We start from the raw sequence: 26,959 nt of genomic DNA, 5'->3' as shown, positions 1-26,959 counted from the left end.
TTTTTATTATAGATGGTCAAGCAAATCTTGTCAGTAGAAAAAGGCTCAAAGTTCAAATTTTCTATGGGACGATATCCCTTCGCACCTACGTTTTTCAAATTTGCAGCCGTTTTCTACTGACACGATCTATAGTTGGTCAAGCAGGCCGCGTAGCCAAGACGCCAATCGCTAACGCTCCGTAGCGATCGATACGCAACTGTCACTGTCGCACTAATATGGAAGAGAGATAGAGAGACATAAAGTTTTTCGCTTTCGAAGCGATAGCGATTGCAACCTTGGCTAGGCCGGCAGATCTTGTCAGTAGAAAAAGGCGGCAAATTAGAAAAATGTAGGCGCTTTTCATTTAATCATTTAATCATTGCAATCATGTACAACATTATAAGTATACAAGGTACACACATATGTGAACATGAACCCGGACAGGGTATAGCAATTAGTTTTAATCTTATACTAAAATCTTATTACAATAAATGCTCGTAGTTTATATTACAAAAAGCATAACAATATATGGGGCATTATCTATGAAAAGGGACCTTATTGTCGATGGCGCTTACGCCACAGAGCGTCGCGCGGTATTGTATTCATATCGGAGCTTCGTTAACAATGGCGTAAGCGCCATCGACAATAAGGTCCCTTTTCATAGATAACGTCACATATAGAATTTACATTACAAAAACCAACAATTACTCTAATTAGGTCTTAGATTTTTTTTTTTGCAGATATATATAAGTGCAGATATAACTTTTTCTACTGACAAGATTTACTTGACCAACTTTAGTACCTGTATGTGACGTTATCTATGAAAAGGGACTTTATTGTCGATGGCGCTTACGCCATTATTATCGATGCTCCGATATAAATACAATGCCGCGTGACGCTGGACGGCGTAAGCGCCATCGACAATAAGGTCCCTTTTCATAGATAATGCCCCATATGTTATTGTTAAGTTGCTATTTACACGACCTACCTGTACCGCGTATAGTGCCTGTTCATGTTGATGGTATCAGGTGCCATGCTGCCATGCGACGATATGACGACGCCCGCTCCAAAGATGACGATGAGAATGATAGGAGAATGAGATGTAAATAAAATAGAGACAAGTTAAATTTCCAATTTATTTAAGTCAGTATTATGCCTAATGCTAATGACTACAATTAAAACTTAATTTATAAATACTTATGTAATTTGTTGACCTATATTTACTTTTATAAATTTTGACCGTACTCTAAGGTCCACATGTAACCAGCCTTTGGGTCTCCACTCTTTTCGGCTTGTTTTAGATTAGCTGCCGACTTTTTGAGAATGTGTTGAATTGTCTCACTTAACTTTGGGTCTGATGGCCTGAACACTTCGTTTCTAAGTGCTTCTGATCTTTTTTCAAATGAACCACGTTTCCCAAATCTTTCACGCACAAATTTTTCGTACAAATCCACGCCTTCGTCGTCTTCATCGTCATCTTGCGCAGGTTTCTTTTTGTAGTCTTGCTTTTTCTCATAAGGATCATCATATTTGTAATACCCTCTATCATCATCATCATCATATTGAGGAATAGAAATTTCTTTGGGAAATTCATCACTATGTTCATCACTGTAGTGATAAAATCTGTTTTTGTTTTTGCGTTTTTTCTTATTCCTTTTCTTATAAGGCGAGCTCTCATAATTGTATGACAAAATGTCCTCAGGAAGTTTTATATCCGGTAATTTTATACTCACATCGTCAAATTTGAAATTTAGTTTTTCATCATAACGCTCTTCTTTGGGTATTAAAGTATCTAGTGTTCCGTCTTTTTCATTTTGAGAATCATCTGTGGGTGTCTCATTTTCTTTCTTATTATTTTCAGTATTTTCAGTCTTCTTGTCATGTTTGTAATTCAAAGGTATGCGCTCGAATTGTTGCTTTACGTTGCCATTTTGTTGTTCATTGTTTTGTGCGATTTGTTTGTCACTTTTTTCTCCACTATCATTTTCCTTTGCATCAGATAGATCCTCAACGCCCGCATCATCTGAGTTTAATTGTGCTTTTTGTGGTTGTTTTATATCAGTATCTACGTTTTCATCACTATATTCGTTACTATTACTTTCAGTATTTAGTTCTATAACGGGTTTGATCTCGTCATTATTTACTTTCTCTATATATTCAGATTGAGGAGGTTCTGTTTCTTTTATTATTATTTTATCATTCAACGGTTTTTCTTCTCCTGAGTCATCGTCTTTACCATATATATCTTTTGCTAATTCAACTTTGCCGTCTTTACCGACCTGTATTCTCTCGTAACTAAAATCACCTAAATCAACGTCTTGAATGCCCTTTGGAGCAGTCTTGTCTGATGCATCAAAATTCAGTTGCTTAGGTTCATGTTTAGGTTTTTCATTTTCTTCATTCGATTCGTCGTAGTTTCTACTAATTTTAGAGTTCTTTTCTTGAGGAGAATCACGTTCATCCGAATTGTCATTTACTTCCTCACTGTCTATATTTCTAGCATGCGCCGCAACATGCTTTGAGTTGCGGTTGCTGTCTTCGTTACTTTCATTACTTTCTTGATTTTCTTTCCTGTCGACATCTTTTGAAGGCAATTTCAAATCTTCACTCTCTAAGCTTTCATTGCTATTTTCAGGCGAACGTGTATGTGAATCATGTGTTCTTTCTCTTCCTGCATCATTGTTTGTTTCAATAGACTCGTCACTTGCATCATTGACGTAAGATTGCTTTTCTCCTGAATTATCATCTCTTTCACGAATGTAAGGTTTCCTTTCTCCTGAATTGTCATCTCTTTCATTAATGTAAGGTTTTCTTTCTCCTGAATTGTCACCTCTTTCATTAATGTAAGGTTTCCTTTCTCCTGAATTGTCATCTCTTTCATTAATGTAAGGTTTCCTTTCTCCTGAATTGTCATCTCTTTCATTAATGTAAGGTTTCTTTTCACCTGAATTATCATCTCTTTCACTAATGTAAGGTTTCCTTTCTCCTGAATTGTCATCTCTTTCACTAATGTAAGGTTTCCTTTCTCCTGAATTGTCATCTCTTTCATCGTTGTAAGATTTCCCTTCTCCTAAATTGTCATCTCTTTCACCATTGTAAGGTTTCCTTTCTTCTAAATTGTCACCCTTTTCTCTGCTATCATCACTCTCATCTTTTGGCGGTTGATGTTTTTGAGATAGTTGGATATTATCTCTCCAGCTTTCTTTCTTATTTGCTTCAAGATTTCCAGCAGGCTCGTGTAACGTTTCAATATTAAAATCCGCTAAATTGGCACTTTGTATTTTATTTTGCGTCAGTTTATGTATGGGTAATAACGGTTCTCTCTCTCTGGGGCCATGTCTGGTTTCGTAGTGAAGTATTTCTGGGGCACTGTTACTTCTTATATTATCTAATACAAGATTCAAAGAGCGCTTCTTTCTTCTAAGACTGTTCCTGATATGTCCACTAGTTTTTAAGGGTACGTCGTCATTTTTACCACTTACGTATTGCATTACCGCATCTTTATCTTTAGTATCATTTAACTCATTTGTAGATTCAGAAGTGTTATGTGCTGCTTGGATTGTATTATTTATGCATTCACTAGTCGTCTTGTTCTCATCGTTGTTACACAAGGTTGCATTAAGAATTATTGGTTTTAGTTGGTCATGCTTTTGGGCTAATTCGGCTGATTCTCTAACAATTTCTTCAGATTTATCTTCCACAGTCTCATTTCCATTTGAAGTGATATTGCTATCCGCCTTAATTATGGCATCTGTTACATTCTGTAAATATAATTTTATCTATAAGTATATTATTATGAAGCGAATAGAGTTTAATTATTAGAAATATTTTTACACAACTCACCTGCTAGTTAGTGTCTATTTAGTATTTACACAAAAGGGATAATAAAACAATATAAAACTTTCATACATCTTTTATATTGTAATTATATTTACACAATACTACATTTTTTTGCATGCTCTGTTAGAGTCTGGCTAGCCAAAAATTGTTGACAGATATTTCGTTGTTGTATCACCAATTGTCTATGATTTAAAAAAAAGCTAAAAGTCAGTTGTCAATTTATGTCATTCATTCAAATTGTTTGCGGTTTATAAGGGGTTTATTTTAAATAAAATTAATAATTTCTATACTGAGTGTGGTGCGGCAACTATTATTTAAGCTCGTAAATAATTACGACAATGTGCGAAGTCGATGTGTAGCGTTGTATGACGAAAAACTGCAATGTTTACAACTCCTAACCAAACGTAAACAAATTAGGAGGTTGGTGCTCTATAAATAGTTTGATACTTTATGTACTGGTTCTAACATTTGCCTATTACTTTGATTAATTACGTGAATTTATTAATGCCTGAATCTCATAAATAGGACAAGTGAATAAAGATACGGATAAACTAAAAGTTCTGAAAAATATCTATAAAATCTTCATATTTGAAAGTAAACATATGTGTTTGTCGTTGACTGTACTTTAAATAGTGGTAGAAATAATGTGAGCTGACTTTGAGTGCACGTAAACGTTTATTTAACTTATTTCCTTAGGTACCTTACCTTTGCAGATAATATCAAAAATATTGTCTAGTATCAAAACTATAATTCCTACTACACAAAGTGTGACCAGTCCAAGATTTTTTGAATTTCCCGCCAAATCTTTAGGTAAAATTTCAGTAGCCAGACTCTAACACAAAATTACTCTACTACTATGACCAATAAAACAGATAAGAAATAACAAACTGGGTGAAATCTAAAGTTCTACTGTGAGTGATGGTGCATATGGGTGAAATTTAAAGTAGCCTGGAGCTAGTACTAGATTTATTCTCAACTACGATGTTACCCGATTTTAGATGTAACCAGAAATCATTAATAAATCGAATACTGCTCCTGACTGGTACAAAAACTAAAAAAAATAAGTACGTTTCGTGTATGTGACTAATGAACCGACCAGATCTACAAATGCTATCAATATAGTCTTAAAAACTAAATACAGGTATTAAAGAGGTGATACATATTTTTAAAATTTAAAATAATGCATAGTAGGTGAATCACAGAAAAATATTTGACTTAGGTAAACAACCACCTACCTACAGATAAATGAATAAGTATGTATATAGTTATGTAGGTACCATCGTATATAGATAAATATTTTTTTCTGTAAACCATAATAGGTACCTGTTAGTTCCATTGTCATCAGTCATCATTTTGCATGTTTATAATATAACAGTATTATATTGTATTCATATAGATACATATATTATTTCATCATCTAATTTTATTATCTCAGATAACACGACTTACAAAATATGAATAGTAGGTACCTGTACCTAACAAGTATAATATATGGTATTCTTTATTATGAAATATATTTCATCTACATATAAAAATATGGCATTCAAGCGTTTGGCTTTGCGCCCCTTAATTAATTTTGTACACGTTAACTATTCTACGTATAAATAAGTCGCCTCAATATGAACATAATTGCGTAAGCTGAAGGTACTAAATCTACGGGAAATTGTGGTGATATAACTATGACTTCAACAGTTTTTGTAAAAATGTACTTATAGTTCGTTTTTTTTAGCATTAGAAATAAGGTAAACAATCCTGAAAATACATTTTAAAAATAAGTTACGGCAAATATGTAACAATTACGAATCTAATACGATTCATTTATATTCTTCTGCTTTCATAAAAGTTTTTCAAATAAAAGACATGTCAAGATCGCTTACCTTCTTGCAAGTTCTTTCTAATGCTAAAAAAAATGAACTTATAGGGCAGTTATAAACCCTCTTAACCCTCTAGGTCAGAAACGTAAATGATAGGTAGATAATTAGGTATTAAATACCTAAATTGTCAGAAAAAACAGTAATGTATATATGTTTGAAACTGTTAAGACCTAGTGGGCGGGTATTTCTTATGATTATTTAGGTACTTCATATTTAGTCAAGCTGGTGTGGATAAACCTTTTACATACCTAATTTCTTCTAAAAATATTTTAATACTTAAACACAAAGCAACATAACCACTATGTTCATTTGGAAAAGTTATACATTTACTGTGAATATGTGATCTGATATGTGTGTGTCTACGACCGTGTCTACTTAACAACAGACTGGTTACGTGATGACTATTACAACCAGGTCCTTCAATTCATTGCTGCAACTTTATAATCCGTTTTAATGTACATTAAAATAACTCTTTAATACTTTTTTTTTTAAATCTTAAATAACCCGTCAGACTCAATTATTATCAGCGCTAGCTTTTTTTTATTGAAAATATTACAGAAAAAAATACAATATTTAGTACCTTAATCTAATAGTTCGCCAAACTGTGAGACAGTTTGTTGGCGGTGTTAGCTAAAGTCGCTGTCACGAGAATTTAGGGTAGCTCTGCTATTTACGGCTATTTATTAGCGATTGCGCATCTGACATAATGTTTAGGCAGTTGGCTATAACATTTGACTTTTAATAGTTAAGTACCTAACTCAAACAAAGTGATGGACTGTAACTTCAAGTTGCAATAATGAATTAAAAGACCATAAATACTCTAATTAATACTCGGTGCTTGAGACTACTTCTTGCCAAAGAACGGGTTGTGCGAGAAGCTACTCACAAACTGTTTAGCGGCACCGTGGAAGGGCGAGGGCGCGGGCTCCGCCCACTTCGTGAAGTCCATTGAGGGCATGATGCCACTTCGGCATGGTACTCGCGGGTTTCTGCAAAAAGTTTTAATATTTTAACTAAAGCGACTTTTAATGAAATGTGTTCTATGCGTTCTAGAGGTTAAAAAAGGGTGACTTACAATTCATGGTCCGCCAAGACCATGGGGTAGAGCTGAACGGTGTCAATAATGTCCGTGTTATCGCAAATGACGCGCGCAAGTCGCGACTTTCTGATCTCCGTCAGCTGTTCCGGAGTGAACGACGACGGTTGGTTTGGCAATTCGAACCTACGGAAATAAATGTTAATAATATGGGTACATATAGAAACATTACATACTTTGAAATAAAATATCGGCTCTTAAACTTACCAAAATCTGTCTCCTCTTCTCGAATATGAGAACTGTGTAGCGATAATACAGGCGAAAGTAGGCCCTAACATGGAACCTGGCAACGGTCTCTCTGACACTCCCCCTGACCACAGATCAATATCCACAGGATGTTCAAAGATTTGTCCGTATTTGTTTACAGTTTCGTTAGGCATAGACCCGTGAAGTTCCTCGAAACTTTCGGCTCCACCGAGACCGCAGAACTTTCTGAATTCCATGTATCCAGGAATGCCAAATTCTCGGCCTCTTTGCATGTTGAATGATACCAAGTCCATTCCGAAGCGAGCGCCGACCTTCTTGAAGAGATGGTTGGTGACTTCTTGCGTGATAGAGTCGTCCATAGCTTGAGCTACTTGATTCATGAGGCCCATGACATATTCATCAAGCACTCCTGCTCTGTACAGATCGTAAGGTCTTCGGATCAGATCGGACAGTCTCTTGGAAGCTGTAAAGGACGAAAGATTAAATTGGCTCAGTAATTTACGTATGCAAATGAGATGCTAATCTGAGACACAGACATTGACGATTTAACTTACCGATAAACTTGTGAGCCTTGGACCATCTCTCGACAGCCGTGGGCAATAGTGAATGTCCGAACCGATACGCGGCTGAGGCGAAGGAATCTATGACGTCAGGGTTCACCGTTTTATCATATCCATCCCAGTAACCCTAAAACCAAATCATTATTAGGAACATTGAAAAGATATGCGTGTTTTTTATGAATAAGACATATTTTGAATAGTAGGCCAGCGTTTGTGCCATGTTAAAACATACTTAATTATATAAATATACATTGCATTAAAATGCAATTGAAAAACATATTTATGGATAGCGCCATAAATAAAATATAAGCTTGAAAAAAATAATGTGACGTAAGTCGTCACGCATATAGAACTTTTTTTTACTTCTTTCTCGAGAACCAATCCGAATTTTTCCATAACATCCTTTCCGAGCAGGATAGGCAAGAATTCGTTGTAAGTGATGTGCTGAATTTCTGCAATGTTGATTCGTCTGGCCTCCTGGTATAAGGTCTCGTCGTCCCAGTGAGGGTTCACTTCGGCCAAGCCCTTTGCCACGCGGTTGTGCTCTCGTGCCATGAGGGTGTGCATCACAGTCAAAACCAGTTGCTCGTTGACTCGAATTTCACCTATTAAAAAAAACTTACTGTAGATTTTATAAACTGGGTAACGGTTTTCTATAGAACGGTTTTGCATAGATGCAAATTGTATCATCGATCGTCAGCGTATTTTACTACCTCTATGCAGTTGTTCTGAGATACTGTTTTATCGGTAGTCCGTGTAAGATAAAATACCAATTATAAAGATTTCTCCTAAACTAAGGTGTAATAAAATAAAATCTAATCTAAAATCTACCTATCATTCATGTCCGTCATTATCTACATAAGGTTGAAAGGGGACATTTATTAAGGAATAATATAATGTTGTACCTACTCAAAGACAGAAAATCAGTAAGACAGTAAGTAGTAAGAAGGTTCTCAGATCTATAAATACTACAGGGCTCACTTTACCAAGCTCTAGGTGCAAGGAATGACTTACCAGCCTCAAAGCAGTACATGTTCTTGTTGGGTCTTGTGCAACCTTCATCGGGGATATCAAGCTTCAGCGGCAGGAGGTCCTTGAGGCCATACTCCGTGAAGACGGGGTTCATGCGTAACAGACCACCATAGCCGGTACGTAGTTTCCTGTATTACGTAAAAGATTAAAATAATTATTATAAGGAATGAATTCATTATCAAACCAAAACTAGCTAGCGGCGAAAGGAACCATGGTTCCATATCTTTCTTCTCGAATAATTATTCATAATCATGATCAATGGAGATAATACAGCAGCGATGTGCAAAGCAGATGTTAGCAGATATTGGCATGTCTGATAACTGACAAAGAGACACTTTATCAAGGTAGATGGGTTGCCGATAGGGTTGCCAACTTTTTTTGGTGGAATATAGTATTTTCCAGAATAAGGCATCAAAAATATATAGTACATTTCAAAAAAATATAGTACTTGTAGATAAAATACTAAACATGAGTGTAATATACGTTTAATCGGAAATAGAGTATTTTAGCATACTATATATTTTTCCAAAAGTATATAGTACAGAGAGCCAAAATATAGTACAATACTATACACGAGTAATATAGTAAAATTGGCAACCCTAGTTGCCGATGTTGCTTTCACTGATGGTGGTAGTTGTTGAAGTCAAATCAAATTAGAAATCATTCACAAGAATAACAATCTAAATTCTAAACCATATTAGGTACTCACCTGGCAAATTTATCAGTGACTCCGTAGACAGTGTTACCGTCAATAGCGCCGGTCAGAGTGTTGAAAGGTACTCGAGAGCCTATGAACAATAATAAACACTCAGATCAAAAAATTGTAAGTAAGATATCCAAATATTCCGAATTATATTACTATTGATTGGCTATGTTAAGATTGTTCAGGCCACCTCCGTTGCCGTCGAAAAAAAAAACACTAGGGTAGGGAATTTGTACAGAATAAGTACCTAGCCGAAAATGCTATTGACAGCCGTATTCGAACAATGAGATACGTCAAATACTAGATATGGAATAGATATGTCAGTGTCAAACAAGTGTCAAAAGTGACGTTTTTGTTTGAAGAAATGTCAATTTTGACACTTGTTTGACACTGACATATCTAATCCATATCGTTTCAATATCTAGTATTTGACGTATCTCATTGTTCGAATACGGCTGTGAGTCATGGTCATGATGCACTAGTACCATAAACCTGCACTCATTACACCTACACGTTAACCCTTTATAAGGCCCGTTGACAGGGACGTGCTATCGCAGAATTTGTTGCAGCTATCAGAAGCCTACATTTCAAAAATCTATTTTAAAAGCAAGTTGAATATTCAATTAATGCAAACGATTTTGAGCCCTATTATTAAAACAGTATGGTTGAATTTCTGATTGAGCGTATGTGGTCGATATATCGCCTCTGCCTTATAAAGGGTTAATTTGTTTATAAATAAATTCATCTCGATTATTCAATTTAATATTGCCCTAGTTTCGTTCAGTGTTTTGCATATCTTAATAACCTCCTATATTTTACGATGCTGTTAAGTTACTTAAACACCTATTACCTAAATTAAGCACCCTGCTCCATACGAGCACTGCACTCCATTGGTTTTAATAGCATTGCACACGTCTAGTAAATTATTCTAGTTAGTTTATATTAAGTATACAGGGTGATTCAGGAGACGTGAGCAGGACTAACACTGCGCATTTCGTAAATTACAAGCAACTGTTTCCTATCAATATTAGTGAGGATAACGTTAATTTTTTAGTCGTATTGAAAAAAAAAGTTATTAATTTATTTACGACATGGATGGTCACCCTAACATTAGAATAGTAAACTATCGATATTCTGTGTCAAATTGAATGTCATCACTGTCATCACGGTCTGGTTACTTTTGAAAACTCGTATCTCACTCAGGTTTGACATTTTATTTTCTTCGTAAAAGAGGTTTTATGTTTATTAATTAGGTCTTGTAGGGTGACAATGATAGTAGAGAATTAAAATTGTCCTCACCAAAAAGTTAAAAAATAGGAAAAAGTGTGGTTGTTTCACCTAAATACGATGGTGATCGATCAATTATCAGTTACTGAGTGTGCAGGATTAGTCCTGCTCACGTCTCATGAATCACCCTGTATATCAAGATAACTTCGCCGATACATAAGATTACTATGCAAAATAAATTATATCATAATATCTGTGTATTTTAAGTGACATGGAAACGAATTGCCGTTACTTATCTTGTATATTCTATCTTGAACAAACATCGTCATTTGTCTGTTACACAAAGTAGATTTAGTATAGATTTGGACACCGGGAGTGGGCTTCTACCAGTTTCACTTTGTTACATGCATGATTCGAGTGCGATATGGATTTACTAAGAAAGTCGATTAATATTTTAAGACTTTCTAAATTAGCTAAATAATAGAAAAGGCAAATGTTTTACATAGTTAGTACCGCCCGGGACAGTCTTCTAGTAGAGATAGCAGAAACGTATGTATAACACCTACCTAAATATATTCTAATGACAACAACAACATATGCTAATTGAAAGAAAGTAAAAAAAAACTTAAAGTGAGAGGCATAAACCGAGAAGTGTAACCTAAGTAACTCTGACATAGCATGTTTTGGCATGTTGGATACGTTAGGTACGGTACGTAATGACGAATTAATGTAGCTTAAATTTGCTTTCACAAACACTTCTTTATTATAATTATCTAACTTTCACATTAAGTATTTCAGGATCAGACAGAGCCCAATGGAGACAGTTGGAGGAGGCCTATGCCTTACGGCACACCGAACTGAGGGATATATTATAAGAAAAAATTGTAATTTAATTTAGTTCGGAATAAATGGCTTTATTATTATTATTATTTCAGGATCGAAATAAAATATGAGAATTTGGTTGTCATTTAAGAAGTGTTTCACGTATCAATATAGTTGCTTCGGTATGAAATGTCGCAAATAACCGCGAGCTGACCGAGTTGGGTTGCTTAACTTAATCCACGACCCACGACACAAATTGAGTTTACTTTAGTTCTCTTTGGTCATTACATTTTATTAAATTGTAAGAATAATAAGCATTAAGCATCGTCACTCTTCAAAATAATTTACGAATAGTGTTAGTGTTATTCGACTAAGCTACTCGTACTTTTCCACAAGCTGTAACAATCGAAAATGTGTTTCACTAAACATACCGATATGACTTAGATTCACTAGATATGAATTAGTAAAGATATGTGACGTTCCACGGCAAAAGGTACCGGCGGGCAAAGCCGCCGTAGGTGTAGGGGGGGGGGGGGGTAGGCGAGCGGCGGGCGGCGGGTAATCTGTAATTCATTTCCCAAATCGCGCCGATGTCCGTAAGGTGCAAATGCATCGGAAACGCATGGCATGATTGGCATGTCCCATCTCGAGCTCGCTCGCATGCTCTTGAAATAGGTATTAATCCATTTATTTAACGATCAGGATATTTTTGTACAGATATACATATACTAAATTATAAACACAACATATAAATTTAATAAACATTAATTTCACTTAAAAACTACTAAATCTAAAACTATAAATTACATCTAAACCTAAACTTAAACTAACCTAAAAAACTATTCAAACAACCCACCCCGCATCGCCCCCGGCGCAAAGGTGCCCATCACACTTGCCGCGTTACCGCGTTGAACCGCGATGGACAACCTCTGCGCCAGGAACAACCCGGTAGGTATTAATTACATAGCTCAGTACCGGAGATAAGTAATTATGATATTCAACGTGGGATGATGAATGTTGACACCGCGATCATGAAGTGGAAAACATAACTGACCTTTGTCGACCGGTCGGTTGAGTCTCCTAAGTAGTCTGACGAAATAAATTTACTATTGCAATATTGCGACACTTTGTAATTGATGGTGGTAATTGGCCTTAAACATTAGTACAATATCGTTTATGGCTCAAGATTTTTTGGTAAGATTTGCAACATCCGGAGATTTAAAATATCGTAATAATTTCGGACCAAATTACAAATTTTTGTAAATACTTACATAACTAATAAAATTGATAAAACCTCGTTTTATTGATTGTCCTATTTATAATATATTTTATAGTAAATAATTAATTAGTCTTTAGACCATATACGTCAGGCATGACGTCACTAAATTAGCACATAATTTTGACCTGTTTAAATAAGTAGGTACCTAACTACAATGTACATCAAATAATTATCCGTTTCCCTTTTTTGTGCCAACCATTGCATAATTTTGTTGTAATCCGTGGATAATGTCGTTGGTTATGCATTAAGTTAATTTTAATTCTACTACTAATGTACTCGTAACACTGTATTGTATAGCTGTTTGTTATCCCTAAAATGAATAAAATAAAATAAAAATAAAATAAAATATACAAAACGTTAACTGAAGTAAAGTCATTAAAGGATCACTCACGCTAGACAGCGGGCCGTGTCCGGGGCGAGGCGTCAGACATGTCATTTTCTATGATGGCTGATCGATGATCACGTGGTGCTTTCCGTAGAAAACGATGCACCGGAAGTTCCGGCGCGGCCCCGGTCCGGTCTAGCGTGAGTCAACCTTAATGCTTATGGGTCTTGCTCATTTTATTACCATATAAACGGAACGTGACGCGTATGGAAGCACTTAAAAACCGGTCAGTCGTTCTTGTTGATGTGGACGCAGATGCAGTATTTATACTTCAGATGTCCTACCGTGAACCAGCACGTTCGACGGTTGCCTCCCTGTCACACTTACGTACTAATTTACATTGCGACAAAGAGGCAACACGTCGAATCTGATCCAGAGGCAGATTAATTGCAGACCTTACCAGGAACATTGCAAGAGGTGATATTTGGTTAGGTTCTTACCCAGACGGCAGCCAGGTCTCGGGGACGGGAAGGCCCTCACGAAGTCGATGCACTTGACGCCGAACAGGCGGTAGAAGTAGTCGTCATCAGGGATGAGGATCTCGTTGCAGTACGGGTGCTTCAGGTGCGGGGGTCGCTTGCAGCACTCCTCGGGGTCGTTACGGTTACGGGGGTCTGTGAGGTTTGGCAAAGAACTGCTGTAAGTATTGTGACGAACTTAGTACCTCCTCCTGTAGTCTGTATTTGTTTAACTAATTCAATGACTAAATAAGTATGATTTGTCAGTAAGAGAGGTGAAATATCGGTAAAATAATAATAATTTATAATATTTGTGTATAAAATGCGTAAGTAACCGAAAAAAGATAAATATGCATAAATGTGCACCCACAACTATCGTAGCATGAGATAACTTATTGATTTCATTAATCAAATGACGATGGACACATGAATAATATTTAATGAGTTAGTGTTATGAATGATTATGATTAATTAGGTAGATGCCTACGTAGAATTCCGCTTGATAACGGAGTGCCGGTAAAAATGTTGTCTTGTTGCATATACTAGCCTCAGGCAATCGATGGCCATGAGTGTCCAAAACTAGGTATCGAAAAAGCCCTCGGGGAAGTTTTCAGGGTGAGAGCAAAAATCGTGACTCGTGTGAGAGTCACGAAAAGAGTTAGTTCTGTCAGTTCTGCTGACGCTTAATGGGGAATCATCATCTCAGCCATAAGACGTCCACTGCTGAACATAGGCCTCCCCCTTATGGGGGGGTGAATGCCATAATCGCCACGCTTGGCAGGCGAGTTGGCGATCGCAGTCGAGTACACCGAATTTGAGGGAAGCTGCTGCCCGTCTAACGGTGGTCTTGGCCGTAGTTTAAGGACATACCCGGATCCAGGGTGCACATTTAAAGGGGAATGATAAGAAAGAAATAAGACTCACCTAAAGGCGTTCCAGTGAGCGTGTAGTCGTGATCCATGAACTGGCCCCAGGCGATGACCATGACGGTGCCAGCATGGTCGTGGAAGCCCTCATCAGGGTGCATGGTGCGGGAGACCACCCGAGACAGTGGCAGATCGCGACCCGTGTGCGAAATACGAGGAGAGTTTATACCGTCGGAGAATAGCGGGCCGATTAGTCTGAAAAAAAAAATAGTTGTACGCTCTACGTTAGAGTACACTGGAGAACTACCATCATGAGCTTCGCTGATATATATATTTTTTTATATAAAAAATGAGTTTATGTAGCTACAGTATGTACTTACTGACGCGGCTCGGAGACGTGAGAAGACATTACTATGTACCTACTCCTCCTGGTCCTACTAACCAGCGATGCCAACGGGCAGTTTCTTCTCATTATTAGGCCATCTAATCTCAAAGCTCTCACCTCTGGAAAGGCGCATTCGTGGCGCCCCACGTGGGGTGCTCCAAGTTGTTGCAGAGTCCGTCTAGCCGCCGGTATTTGCCGGCGCGGCACTCTACGTGGGAGAACACCGGCGGGCACACTTCTCGAATGAGCGTTCTCGATGTATCGATGAGAGGAAGGCCTTTTTCGATCTCTTCGTATGTAAGGCCGTATCTGGAAATAACAAGTTAAGTTAAATATTTTGTAAATTTTTACCCAAAAAATCTAGCTGATTGCATAGAAGAGATATACATATATTTTTAGGGGACTATTCCCAGCATTGTGCTGTCCAGCTTCCGATGAGTCCCGATGAATTAATACTACTTATATGACCTACCCATGTACAGTAAATGATTTTGGGCTTATTGTATAGATTTATTTAGTTTTGCACAGAGAAAATGGAAATTGAGAATAGAAAGTAACTGGTGTCTGTAAAACCGTCTCTGTGTAATTGTCTCATTGCAGATTACACAGAGACGTAAAATGTTTATCCATAAAACATTTAGATTTGTTATCATTCTAGATACTATAAGAAATAAATAGCTAAGTCAACTGAAAATAATGTAATGGATGCTTTAAATTAAATCAATATTGCCGTATTAGTGCAGAAAATCTTGTATAGCTTACACTGTGAAGATGTAACGTAACCAATAATGTAACCATTAGATATCCTCGGCATCTAATAACATCATTGAAAGATCTAATTTACAAAGTAGCCTCATTGCCATTCGTATTCGATACCTATTTCAAATGCCAAGTGCCAAGGTTTGCCGTTTACTTCAATTCGCAGCAATAAAAAAAAATATAAGTGACTACATAATTAATTAAAATGTATCATTGAAATTAGGCGTGAAAATATTTTAAAGGAATGCACATTTAATTAAGTATGATTTAATGTAAATATTCAACTGATCCTGAAGATTACCGCTTCCTTTAATTAAGTATAATATATAACGGCTTTGAATAAAGTGTTGCAATTAATTACTTTCAGATATCTACCTACTTATTTTAAAAAGGTAATAGAGACTGTATAGTGGGTTGTTAAATGGGATTTAAGGGTTTGTAGTGGATGTAGTTGGAGACTTTTAACTATCCAGCCTATGGTAGTGTGTTTAACTATTTCAACATGTTCAGCCCTAGCAGTAATAATATTTCTTACGCGACTAGTATCGTGGTGTAAGCTGCCAAACAAAAAAATACTTCATAACTGGATAAGTGTCAATGAAAAGGTTAAAAACTAGGCCATGATCCTGAGGTAGGTTTCAATACCTATTCCTGAAATCCTCACAGCAACAGCAACTATTATTTGCAAGTTAATTGACTGAAAGTCTCCAATTCAGTTTGGAATTTGTATTTAATGTGTTTTGTTTGGCTTTGAAATTTACAGTAACTATAACAGTTATAACCATATATATTTATGGTAATGAGTCTCAATACACGACTTCTAATAATAATTAATTTATCAATGCATATTATATCGAGGCCAGAGACAAATATTTGGTACGCTGTTGAAGGTTGAGCATATAAATGAAGACGTCAGCACTAGCGGGGATATCATTAATTTGGAACGCCCATACTCGCACAAAAGTAGTTGTAAAAATTGCTTGTAGCTGCTGTTGGGACCACCCCACACTCGCTAGAGTGTAGTTTTGGTAAATGGCAAATGGTAAGAGCCAACAGGAGTGGTCATTCCTCCATACAAACGTACTCCTCGTTTTCCTCCGTGGTTTTTGAAGCTAGAGCAATGATTTTTTCAACACAGATTAATATTGTCAGTATCTGTGTCGGACCGTTTTGCTTTTTGTGATATTTTAGTTTTTTAAGGCGCTAGAGCCCTTCAAAAATGGCCAAAATGGCCTAATTGACTATGCCGCAATGAGAGGCGTGGTATTCAAAACTGATATCAATTAGCCAAAAAAGCAAAACGGTCCGACACAGATAATTTTATAATCATTTAGATTTCCAAATTTGGTTACGATTGGTTAAGTTTTGGAGGAGGAAAAAGAGGAGTACGAAACCTCGATTTTTGTCATTTTTACGCAGGATTTTTCGCCTCAGCTGCAGTTGTCCCTATCGCACTAATTTTAGGGGCGGAGTCTGGTTTCTAAATATGTACACAGCCAGAAAAGTGATGGGCAATAGTCGACATTTAATGTCGATAATCTAGTGATGTAAGAAGTTATCGATAAACCGTCTTGTGTGAAAATATCTAGATCCTCCTAAGACACAAGGGGTTTTGCGTTGAGAGGGAACACATTTTTGTAGTTACATAGGTACAATCTATTTTGAACTTTTTGATTCTAATATTTCAAATTAGAAATCAAAATCAAAAATATTTTATTTCATATATGGGTTTACAAAATTTTTAGGTACAGTCACGCTCCGTAATTGTCGAGCAATTTAAGGTCCTAGCTAGGGAATGCAATCTCGCACCAAGATTGGCGATTCGAGATCTCGCACGAAAAATCCGAATCGAGATTGGGTGTTTCGAGATCTCGACAGTCAGATTTTCGGGATCGAGATTAATATCTCGACGAGATCGAATTTGACAAAGTAACTAAAAATGTGTTATTTTAATCAAAAATCTCTAAGAATTCCATACATATAGACATCGTAAAATCGGGCGTATCGAGATATTCCTAGGAATATAATGAAACGCCGACATTTCATGGTCTGCCTAGCGAACATCAGCCATTTTGTGCAAACCACAAGGTGTGATATTCTGATATTCCTATAGTCTATAGGCAAATTAAACAAAAGTCGTCTCCTTCACGATTTTCGTCGACATCTCTTCTAAATACCTAAAACTGGTATGGACGTGTTCCTCGTGGTCTCCAGAATATGAATAGACCGGTTTTTAGGGTTCCGTACCCAAAGGGTAAAACGGGACCCTATTACTAAGACTTCGCTGTCTGTCCGTCCATCCGTCCGTCCGTCTGTCCGTCTGTCTGTCACCAGGCTGTATCTCACGAACCGTGATAGCTAGACAGTTGAAATTTTCACAGATGATGTATTTCTGTTGCCGCTATAACAACAAATACTAAAAACAGAATAAAATAAAGATTTAAGTGGGGCTCCCATACAGCAAACGTGATTTTTGACCAAAGTTAAGCAACGTCGGGCGTGGTCAGTACTTGGATGGGTGACCGTTTTCTTTTTGCATTTTTTTCCGTTTTTTTTATTTTATGGAGGGGGGGGGGACGTGTCGAAAAAAAGGAAGGAAAAAGTGGGCGGCCGACCAGCATTGATATTTGTTCACGTCTTTAGTCCAATGGGACCGATCGGTTCGTGTGACATGTCGTTTGAAAGAGTATTAAACGTGCAATTATTGTTTTATAATAACCGTAGTCATAACTGTAGTCATTTACAAAATATTTAAAATATATGATTTTTTTACCGTGCATGGATGGCATAAGTACTGACATAACATGCGCCTAACTCAATAAATTATAACTTTACCGCAATTAATGTTATTATAAAATATACGAAAAATTTCATTAGCTTTCCAAAAACAAGTTTTATTGCTGTATGATATTATAATATAACAAAGTAATGATGAATTTTGTTCCGTCACGTAAATGGCGGGCGACCGACCTCAACTGATCATTATTTCTCGGGTTATATTTTACTGATCAATTGGTGATGCATACCATTAGAAAGAATATTAAACATACTATAATTGGTTTCTAATAACCGTAGTCATAACTGTAGTCATTTACAAAATCATTGAAAATATATGATTTCTCGATCAATTATTTTACAGTGCGCCCGCTATGAAGCTAGGAATATCAAAGAATGCATTGCTCTGATGGATCTGCCGTCTTTTCATAAGGAAGATCGTGATATGCCTGGGTTAATATTAGATCAGGAAATGGTGGCGTTTCATGATACGCCTAGGATTACGATTTTACGATATGCCGCCGACATACTACTTATTTAAGGTACCTCATGTTATATTTTGAAAATAACAACAACAAATTAAATTGACATTTAACATAAAATCAATTTTAATTTTTACTTTACTTCTATGAAATAGCATTTGATAGTATGAAATGCTATCGATGTTAAACCACTATTTACCTTTACTTAGAAACTGCGTAAGAATAATAGAGCTAAAACCGGACACATAATAGCACTGCCTGAACAACATGAATCTAAGGTCATATATTACTTAAAACAAAGTATATCACTTTCAGTCTTGTTCGAGATCTCGAAAATATTAATCGAGATTTCGACCGAGATTGCATATATCGAGATTTCCTGTCAACTAGATTAAATTTCGAAAATACGTGCGAGATCTAGCGAGATCTCGAAATTGCGAGATCTAGATTGCATTTCCTAGTCTTAGCTGAATTGGTTGTTTCATACACTTACTCTTACTCTATAGAATGTCCAATCCTGCCTTACAAAGACGTTAATATTTATATTTGTCATGTCTATACTTCGTTTCTGAGCATTATTGAAAAAAAAACCGGGCAAGTGCGAGCCGGACTCGCGCACGAAGGGTTCCGTACCATAATGAAAAAAAAAACGGTCACCCATCCAAGTACTGACCACGCCCGACGATGCTTAACTTTGGTCAAAAAAAATCACGTTTGTTGTATGGGAGCCCCATTTAAATCTTTATTTTATTCTGTTTTTAGTATTTGTTGTTATAGCGGCAACAGAAATACATCATCTGTGAAAATTTCAACTGTCTAGCTATCACGGTTCGTGAGATACAGCCTGGTGACAGACAGACGGACGGACGGACAGCGAAGTCTTAGTAATAGGGTCCCGTTTTACCTTTTGGGTACGGAACCCTAAAAAAATACTTACTTGATACTAGTATTAACCACTAAATACATAAATAGGGTAATTCGCCAGTAACTGGCCACGCCAAACCAAAAATGAATTCTATTCACCTATAAATATAATTCATTTTAGTATAAGGTGGCCAGTTATTGAAACCTTATACCTACTAAAATGAATTCTGTATAGAGGTGAATAGAATTCATTTTTAGTTTAGGGCGGCCAGTTACTTAACGTGGCCAGTTACTAAACTTGGCCAGTTACTGGCGAATTACCCTATTCGATATCGAGTTCCGTAAACTTAAGCCGGGTAAGTAAAAAAGTTCAATCGCAATAGGGTAATTCGTCAGTGGCCACCCCAAACCAAAAATGAATTATATTCACCTATAAATAGAATTAATTTTAGTATAAGGTGGCCAGTTATTGAAACCTTATACTAAAATGAATTCTGTTTATAGGTGAATAGGATTCATTTTTAGTTTAGGGCGGCCAGTTATTAAAAGTGGCCAGTTACTGGCGAATTACCCTACTTAGTAGTAGCAGTAACAAAAAGTGACAATGCAAATTGCAATCAAGGAGCGCGAGTACGGGCGCACCGCACGCGTCTGTGTGCGTGCATTACACACACAAATACAGTCTCTCACGCCGCGGTTACGCCCCGTCAGAGCGACGGGTATATTCAGCTTGAAATCTCAAAATTGACTTTTAGCTCAGCTCCCGTTTCGTCGTAATGGTCCATACGGGCATAGTAAAATTGACAGTAGTGCAGCTGTCGTTGGAAATGGAATGTTACAAGCGACACATCTAGCCGGAAATGTACTTACCTATACTACGAGTGTAATGATCAAAAAATTTAAAACCAGAAATGTACGATGTCAGTTTCTGTCGATGCGGGCTTCGGTGGGTTTAAAACCTATTTACCTACCTACGACATTAAGTATGATTAATGTTCGTTAATTTAACCTAAGTCACAATGCATAAGCCTCTGTGTTATCAGCTGTCTTCAGACTAATTCAAATGACTCATTACGTCTTTGGAAATTAAAGTAGAACAATTCGAGCATACAGAAGCTGTGTGACAGGATTTATCAAACAATAGACAAGTCGTAAGTTTGTTTGACGTGCCCTACATACGCCAATCACACGGATGCAAAACTCGTATTAGTAGTAGGTAACCTTCAAGATGGCACGCTACGCTAATTGTAGATTTAAGTAAGTACCAATGATATCAGTGAGTTCAGTTCTATCGCTGCATTAACCTTGTCTAGGCGATGCATGGTCTAATAATTTCAATGTTTACATACACTAAAATAAAACAAAAACATTTAAATGCTTTCTATTTTTGTAATTGTGGATTTCGACCGTTTATTTAGTAAAATAACTTGAGGCACCTATTTTCAGAGACATTAACATCGTTTGTCATTTTGGATTTAGGTTAAGTAGGTATCGATACATATTTCTTACTTAGAAGTACATCTTTGTTATACGTGTAAAAGATTGTTACAAAAACATGAGTCGCTTAACTTCAAACTCAGGTAAATCCATCTGTCAGATTATGCGATTTTGGTATTAAGAAAAGGTAACAGGGTAGATATTTGCTGAGAGGGTCGAATGGATTTACCCGAGTTTGAAGTTAAGCGACACACACACATGTTGTTTCTACATAAGTAGGTTTAGTTACAAATCTGCATAGATTAGATTTAGATTTATTTATTTCATAATACAGATTACATTATAAATTGCAGGCATGTCAATCTACAAGAATTCATATTATGATGATTCATAGGTAAATAGAACGTGAAAAAATTAAAATTAATGAAGTTCGTTAGCTTAAATCATCTTTAATTTAGAATGATGAAGTAGCCGGGTTAAATAGCCACAGCCACAGAGCTGTCTAGTGATTGCCTAATTATGAATACCAAATCAATAAATAAAATACCAATAAATAAATATACTGTAACTAAATACAAACATAACGGCATTTAGTAGGATTTCCGGTGATTTAGGAACCAGTAAATTCAAATCAATAGGGTAGGCCGCATTCCTCATTTCTGAGGTTAGGCAAAGTACCTCATACCTTGAGGTCGTGATATGCTTGCCCTTCGGAAGAATACACTCGCACGCCGTACGCATGAAATCTAGATTACGGTTCTTTATGCGCGAGACTTATAGAGCTTTGGCCATCAATCTCAACTGATCTCAACACATCGTGTAGGTAATTTAACGCTCGTCCTTAATAATAATTAAAAAAATTGATAGGGATGTGCGGGATGTGCCACTTGGGCAATTGGGCCACATACCCTGCTGTTTGATTGAATGTGACTTTTAGCTTTCGTTTTAGTTTATAAATAGGGGGAATCCGGGAGATTTGCCTAGGTGGAAGACTTGAACCATTATTTAAAGAAAAGTGTCAAAATCTAAATATTTTTTTTAGCATGCGTGTTTCATGGCCATATAGATATCGTTAGGTGATATTGGAGTGCTGATAAAATAAATAATATGATTTTGGCACTTTTTTTAATAAAATGGTGCAAGTCTCCCACCTGGTCAAGTGTTCCGGTCGCCCTCTACCTATTACCTAACACTTTTAGCGAATGAACATAGCATAAATAGCGTTGGAATTGTCTAACACATAGTTGTACTTAGTATTTTTAAGATATTAAATTTTCCCAATTATAGTTTAGCTTCTAATTATTCTAAAATTTGTGCATAGGTACACCAAAGTTACCAATCATGTTCATAATAAAGTCAGCTGGCGGCGATTAATCGCTCTAAATTTAATGCATTTGGTAAGTGATTTGGTATTATAAAAAGGTTAATTACACCGTCATTACATTACACGTCTGAAGCCTAGCTTCCGTCTTCGTCGTAGCGGCGATCGCGATGACATTTACATCCCCGCTCACTTCAAAGGCCAATTTGCAAACATGTTACAATGACACTTAGATCATGAATCTACACCTACAGTACGGCATTTAAAGTCTCAATACGTTCTGGACAATAGTGAATTATTTAGAGTAAATGGTATGTTGGCTATACCGACAAACCGCGGTTTAATTTTATATTTAGACAGGTACGAGCACCTACAATAAACGCAACAATGATATTCGTCATAGGTACCTAAAATAAGTAAAAAAGCTTTTAAAAAGCTCTTAAAAATACGTATATCTAATAAAGGCCCTCAATGGCCATGATTATGAAGTGGTTTAATAATACTCGATGTATGTATTGTCGAAGCGTTATTAGGAGAGCTATTTAAATTAACTCCAAATTAGATACATTACGATGTTGCTACATCTTTTAATACAAATTTTGACCTCTCATAATTACATTTCACACAATTGCATGTCAGTGACTGTGTATGATTTGTATGACTCGAAAGAGGTCGGTTGGTCTGAATCTGATTAGACCCCCAGTCTATTAGCAAACTAATTTCGGATCACGTCTTGTGGCTTTATCATTCAAAGTGTAAGGCTGTGTTCGCTTTTACGTATGGTTTGGCATGTGGTCAGGGCTGTCATTGCCGCAGCTTAAAGCAGTGCCTCAAGCGAACTAGAGTAGTTCAGGCAGTTAGATCCTTGCAGGGGCGTAGCTAGAGGATATGGCGCCCGGGGCAGACACCAAATTTGCGCCCCCCCCCCCCCCTCCCCAAACGAAATGAACTAACGAAACGAAAGGGTTATTTTTTTGCTTATTAAAGTTTACTTTTAATTTAGACAAATACAGTGTAAGTACCTATGTTTTTTTAGTACATCGATGGCTAACAAGCTTACGACCCACCTGATGGTAAGCGGTCACCGCATCCTATGGACGTCTACACTCCAGGGGTGTTACATGCGCGTTGCCGACCATTTTAAAACTTATAAACTTCTTTTGTGGAGATCTCCTTAGACTTAAAGGTTCAATATCGCTTGTGAATTTGGGATCGTAGACTATTCATAGGTACAGCGCGGCTTTGGACTGATTTGAAGGGTCCAAGGTGGCATCCAGGTGCTCCTGTCCAAAGGTGACAGCAGTACTCAATATATGGGATCAGTCTACCCCAGAGTAAAGTATATCGCCTCCCTTTATTGAGCACACCGAGTTTTTTTTGGATACGAGCGCAGCCTACCCAGCAAGGTGGCTACGAAATTATTGGACGTCACTGATGGAGATGTCAACACCGATCAAGGCTCCCAATACTCCCTGACATGGGAAGGGTTGTGCCTTGAAAAATGAGGTTTTCTTAGCGGTAAACGCGCAAAATTGAGTCTTGGTGGGATTGAATTGAACTGAATTGTCCCGATCCCACACCGTAACTCTGGATAGAATGCTCTCGATACCTGACACAGGTTTTTCACGACATCCTAGTATCACAGACCGAGTGATGTTGGCTCGGCATGTGTTATACAGATTGGCCCAAACCTTGACGTTCAATTTTTTTTTTATATTGCTCACGCCGTGGGCTATTAGAATAGGTATGTATGTTAGCCGAATTTTCGTAGTTTTCTAGTTATTGCTTTTAACTTTTGTTAAGAAATTCCGGGGTGAAGCAATTAATTTATTTAAAAAAACTATTGAACTTTTTCAATGTTTCTTTTTGTAACATAATCCTTGATAAACGGCGCAGTTGCTAAAAAAAAACAGCATCCTCACTTGGCTGAATTGGGAAAAAAGGACAGTTTTACGTTCAAGCATGTCAAGCTTAGATGTTGCCCTTGCCTAAATAAATAAAAAATACAGGCGATTTCAAGGACTTTTGGTTATTTTAGAAACTGCTAGACCCTAAGTTTTTTAAAAGGTCAAAAAAGTGATACTTAATAGTCATAAGTTGTAAAAAAAATCCTTTTTTGTTATTAGAAGTCATAATTTTAAAGTTTAGAAGGCCTAGTTTATAAGCAACAGACTAACAAATGTGGACTGTATTTGTCTGAATAAAGAAATTATTTATTATTATTATTATTTATTAAATAGAACTTGTGTTTAATAATTTAAGCAAAGCAAAGCTTCACCCCGCAATTTCTTAACAAAAGTTAAAAGTCTCGAAAACTACGCAAATCGGCTAACATACTCGTACATGGGGAATATTCTGATAACCCATGTCGAGGATTCTAAAAAAATTTTTGGGCGTCAAGGTTTGGACCAGCCTGTATACAGGGTGGCTAAAAAATAACTGCATTTCCGTTGCCAGGGACGTTTTGGGATTATACTGAGCAACTTTTACTATGAGTCCAACCCCTGAGTCGCGAAAAAAAATTTAGCTGTTTCTTACATTTTGGCTGGTCCATTTTCTATGGGAGGGTTAACTTTTTTTTCGCGATTTCGGGGTTGGTCCCGTAGTAAAAGTTGCTCAGTATAATCCCAAAACCTCCATGGCAACGGGAATGTAGTTATTTTTTAGCCATAGTACTGTCGTCCGCATATTGATGAATGTCGTCGATAGACAACATGTCACCGATATGCAGCAGCAGCAGCAGCTATTGGAGCAGCCGGCCTAGCCAAGGTTACAATCGCTATCGCTTCGACAACGAAAAGCATTACGAGTATGTCTCTCTATCACTCTTCCTTATTAGTGTGACAGTGACTACGCGGCCAGGTTCCGTCTACTACGGCTCATATGCGCCTGCCGGACAAAGGGATAGTGATCCATTTGCATAGGTAGTCTCTTGGACAGTCCATAAGATGGTAATTTGCCATATGGCTATTGCCATACGATTAAATAAATAGAAGTTTCTGGCATAGAGTATTCACACTGCGGGATGGTGGGCAGTAGGGGGCTACCGTCGTCTTTCAAGGTCGAGTTCGAGGCAAAAAGACTACCTAAGAGATCGGCTTTCTCTTTTGCGCTGTGGGCCAGAATACCATCCGCATTTCACACTTCACAGTGGTGGTAAATACGACTGACAAAAGTTTCCCTGCTGCCTTTTGGCAAGGCGGAGAGGTAGTCATTTGCCCATTTTGGCGCCCCCCCTAGGACGGCGCCCGGGGCACGTGCCCCCTCCAACCCCCCCCTAGTTACGCCTCTGGATCCTTGATAAGAACTGAAGGTCTAATGCGAAAAACGTAAATCGAAATTTCTTTATTTGCTTCTCTACCACTCTTGCATACCTATTCGAGCAATAGAGAAGCAGCAAAGAAGTTTCGATTTTCGTTTTTCACGTTAGGGCCCCTGTTCATAGGTGAATATGGAGAACATTTGATTTAGTATTTTCGTGAGCGACAGAACAGCAACCCACAATCGCTGCAATCGCTGGAGCTTTCAGTATTTGTTCCATTAAAGTTTTCTGCAGGTAGTCAACCATGACTCACAATTTATATAACTAGGTACGTAATACCTACGCAATACCGATAACGATCATAATAAAACATATGTAAATTCGTTGATAGAACACAATGATCTCATATCTCATGGCTAAAAGGGATGTCTGAATAAATCTGTCATTATCTACCGTGTGATCACATGACATGTAGCATCATTGAATCAACCAATTTCAAGGTAAAGTTAGACCAAGAAAACCCTGCAGCAATTTTGATAGCCCACGCAGTGCAATTGTTATTTATACGTCATAATTTCATAGAAGTTTGACGTTTAAATTACACTTGCACTGCGTGGGCTATCAAAATCCCTGCAGACTTTTCTCGGTCTGACTGTAGCTTTATGAACGATTTCAACCCTTGCCCATAAAAAAATTGTGTAATTAGTTTTTTTTTACCAGTTGTGTAATTAGTTTTTTTTACATTTTTACAAAGACGTCGTGATCAGTGTCGGTCATGAATAGGTAGACTGTCCAGGATGAAAGAAGCTTGGTAGATTTGAGAAAGAATTGGCCTTCGCAGCCGGTTTTATTGATCTTTTTCAATTGATCCACATAAGAATAAAGACCAATCGTTTATTTAAGGTCATTTGCAGTTCCGTGACCGCTGGGCTATCCGTCTTCTTAATCTTTAAGCTGCCTAAGCTTAGTGATTTTGCTAATTATAGTGAAACGAGTTAAACGATTAAAATACTTTATTATTTTGCTATGGCCACAATCTGTCTACCTACAATAGATCCTATAGGTAGGTACTTTTATATTTTATACATAGGCACGTAGTACATACTTCTAAAAACTCATTAGATAGGTATTGGTTGTACATTTTTGATCCTGTGTATTTCAGGCTCCAATTTTTCGTTAGCTTATTCACTCCTGTATGAGTAGACAGTGGTGTTTTTTATTATAGTGGGTCATATTGGGACTAAAATTAAATACGTATATCGCAGTCGCAGTGTGCGCTGAAGGTAACAGTGTAACCAATGTATTCGAACATGTCGCGCTAATTTTGACTTTATTTTAAAATTTAT

The 26,959-nt window shown here is 37.1% G+C and overlaps 2 protein-coding genes across 2 annotated transcripts in view; both read right to left on the bottom strand.

Annotated features, from left to right (window-relative positions):
- Positions 1–1,141: 1,141 nt before the first annotated feature.
- LOC134674659 (myb-like protein X) lies at positions 1,142–3,793 on the bottom strand. The gene is made up of 2 exons (XM_063532782.1): positions 2,924–3,793; positions 1,142–2,713 (listed from the first exon to the last, which is right to left on the bottom strand). The coding sequence occupies exons 1-2, from the start codon at positions 3,468–3,470 to the stop codon at positions 1,206–1,208; spliced, it is 2,055 nt and encodes a 684-aa protein (XP_063388852.1). The 5' UTR covers positions 3,471–3,793; the 3' UTR covers positions 1,142–1,205.
- Positions 3,794–6,441: 2,648 nt separating this feature from the next.
- Positions 6,442–26,959, bottom strand: part of LOC134674647 (peroxidase) — a 40,472-nt gene continuing 19,954 nt past the window's right edge. Inside the window, exons 5-14 of the mRNA XM_063532772.1 lie at positions 14,831–15,022; positions 14,387–14,583; positions 13,445–13,618; positions 9,298–9,376; positions 8,571–8,716; positions 7,920–8,161; positions 7,551–7,683; positions 6,997–7,459; positions 6,769–6,915; positions 6,442–6,682 (exon numbers count right to left, since the gene is read on the bottom strand). Coding sequence (XP_063388842.1) covers positions 6,538–6,682; positions 6,769–6,915; positions 6,997–7,459; positions 7,551–7,683; positions 7,920–8,161; positions 8,571–8,716; positions 9,298–9,376; positions 13,445–13,618; positions 14,387–14,583; positions 14,831–15,022 — 1,918 coding nt within the window. The 3' untranslated portion in view covers positions 6,442–6,537. The remainder of the gene's footprint in view (positions 6,683–6,768; positions 6,916–6,996; positions 7,460–7,550; positions 7,684–7,919; positions 8,162–8,570; positions 8,717–9,297; positions 9,377–13,444; positions 13,619–14,386; positions 14,584–14,830; positions 15,023–26,959) is intronic.

This window comes from Cydia fagiglandana, chromosome 2 (assembly GCF_963556715.1).
Source record: "Cydia fagiglandana chromosome 2, ilCydFagi1.1, whole genome shotgun sequence".
NCBI classification, from domain to species: domain Eukaryota; kingdom Metazoa; phylum Arthropoda; class Insecta; order Lepidoptera; family Tortricidae; genus Cydia; species Cydia fagiglandana.
The sequence above is the reverse complement of the archived record's forward strand: the minus strand, read 5'-3'. Positions and strand labels throughout refer to the sequence as shown.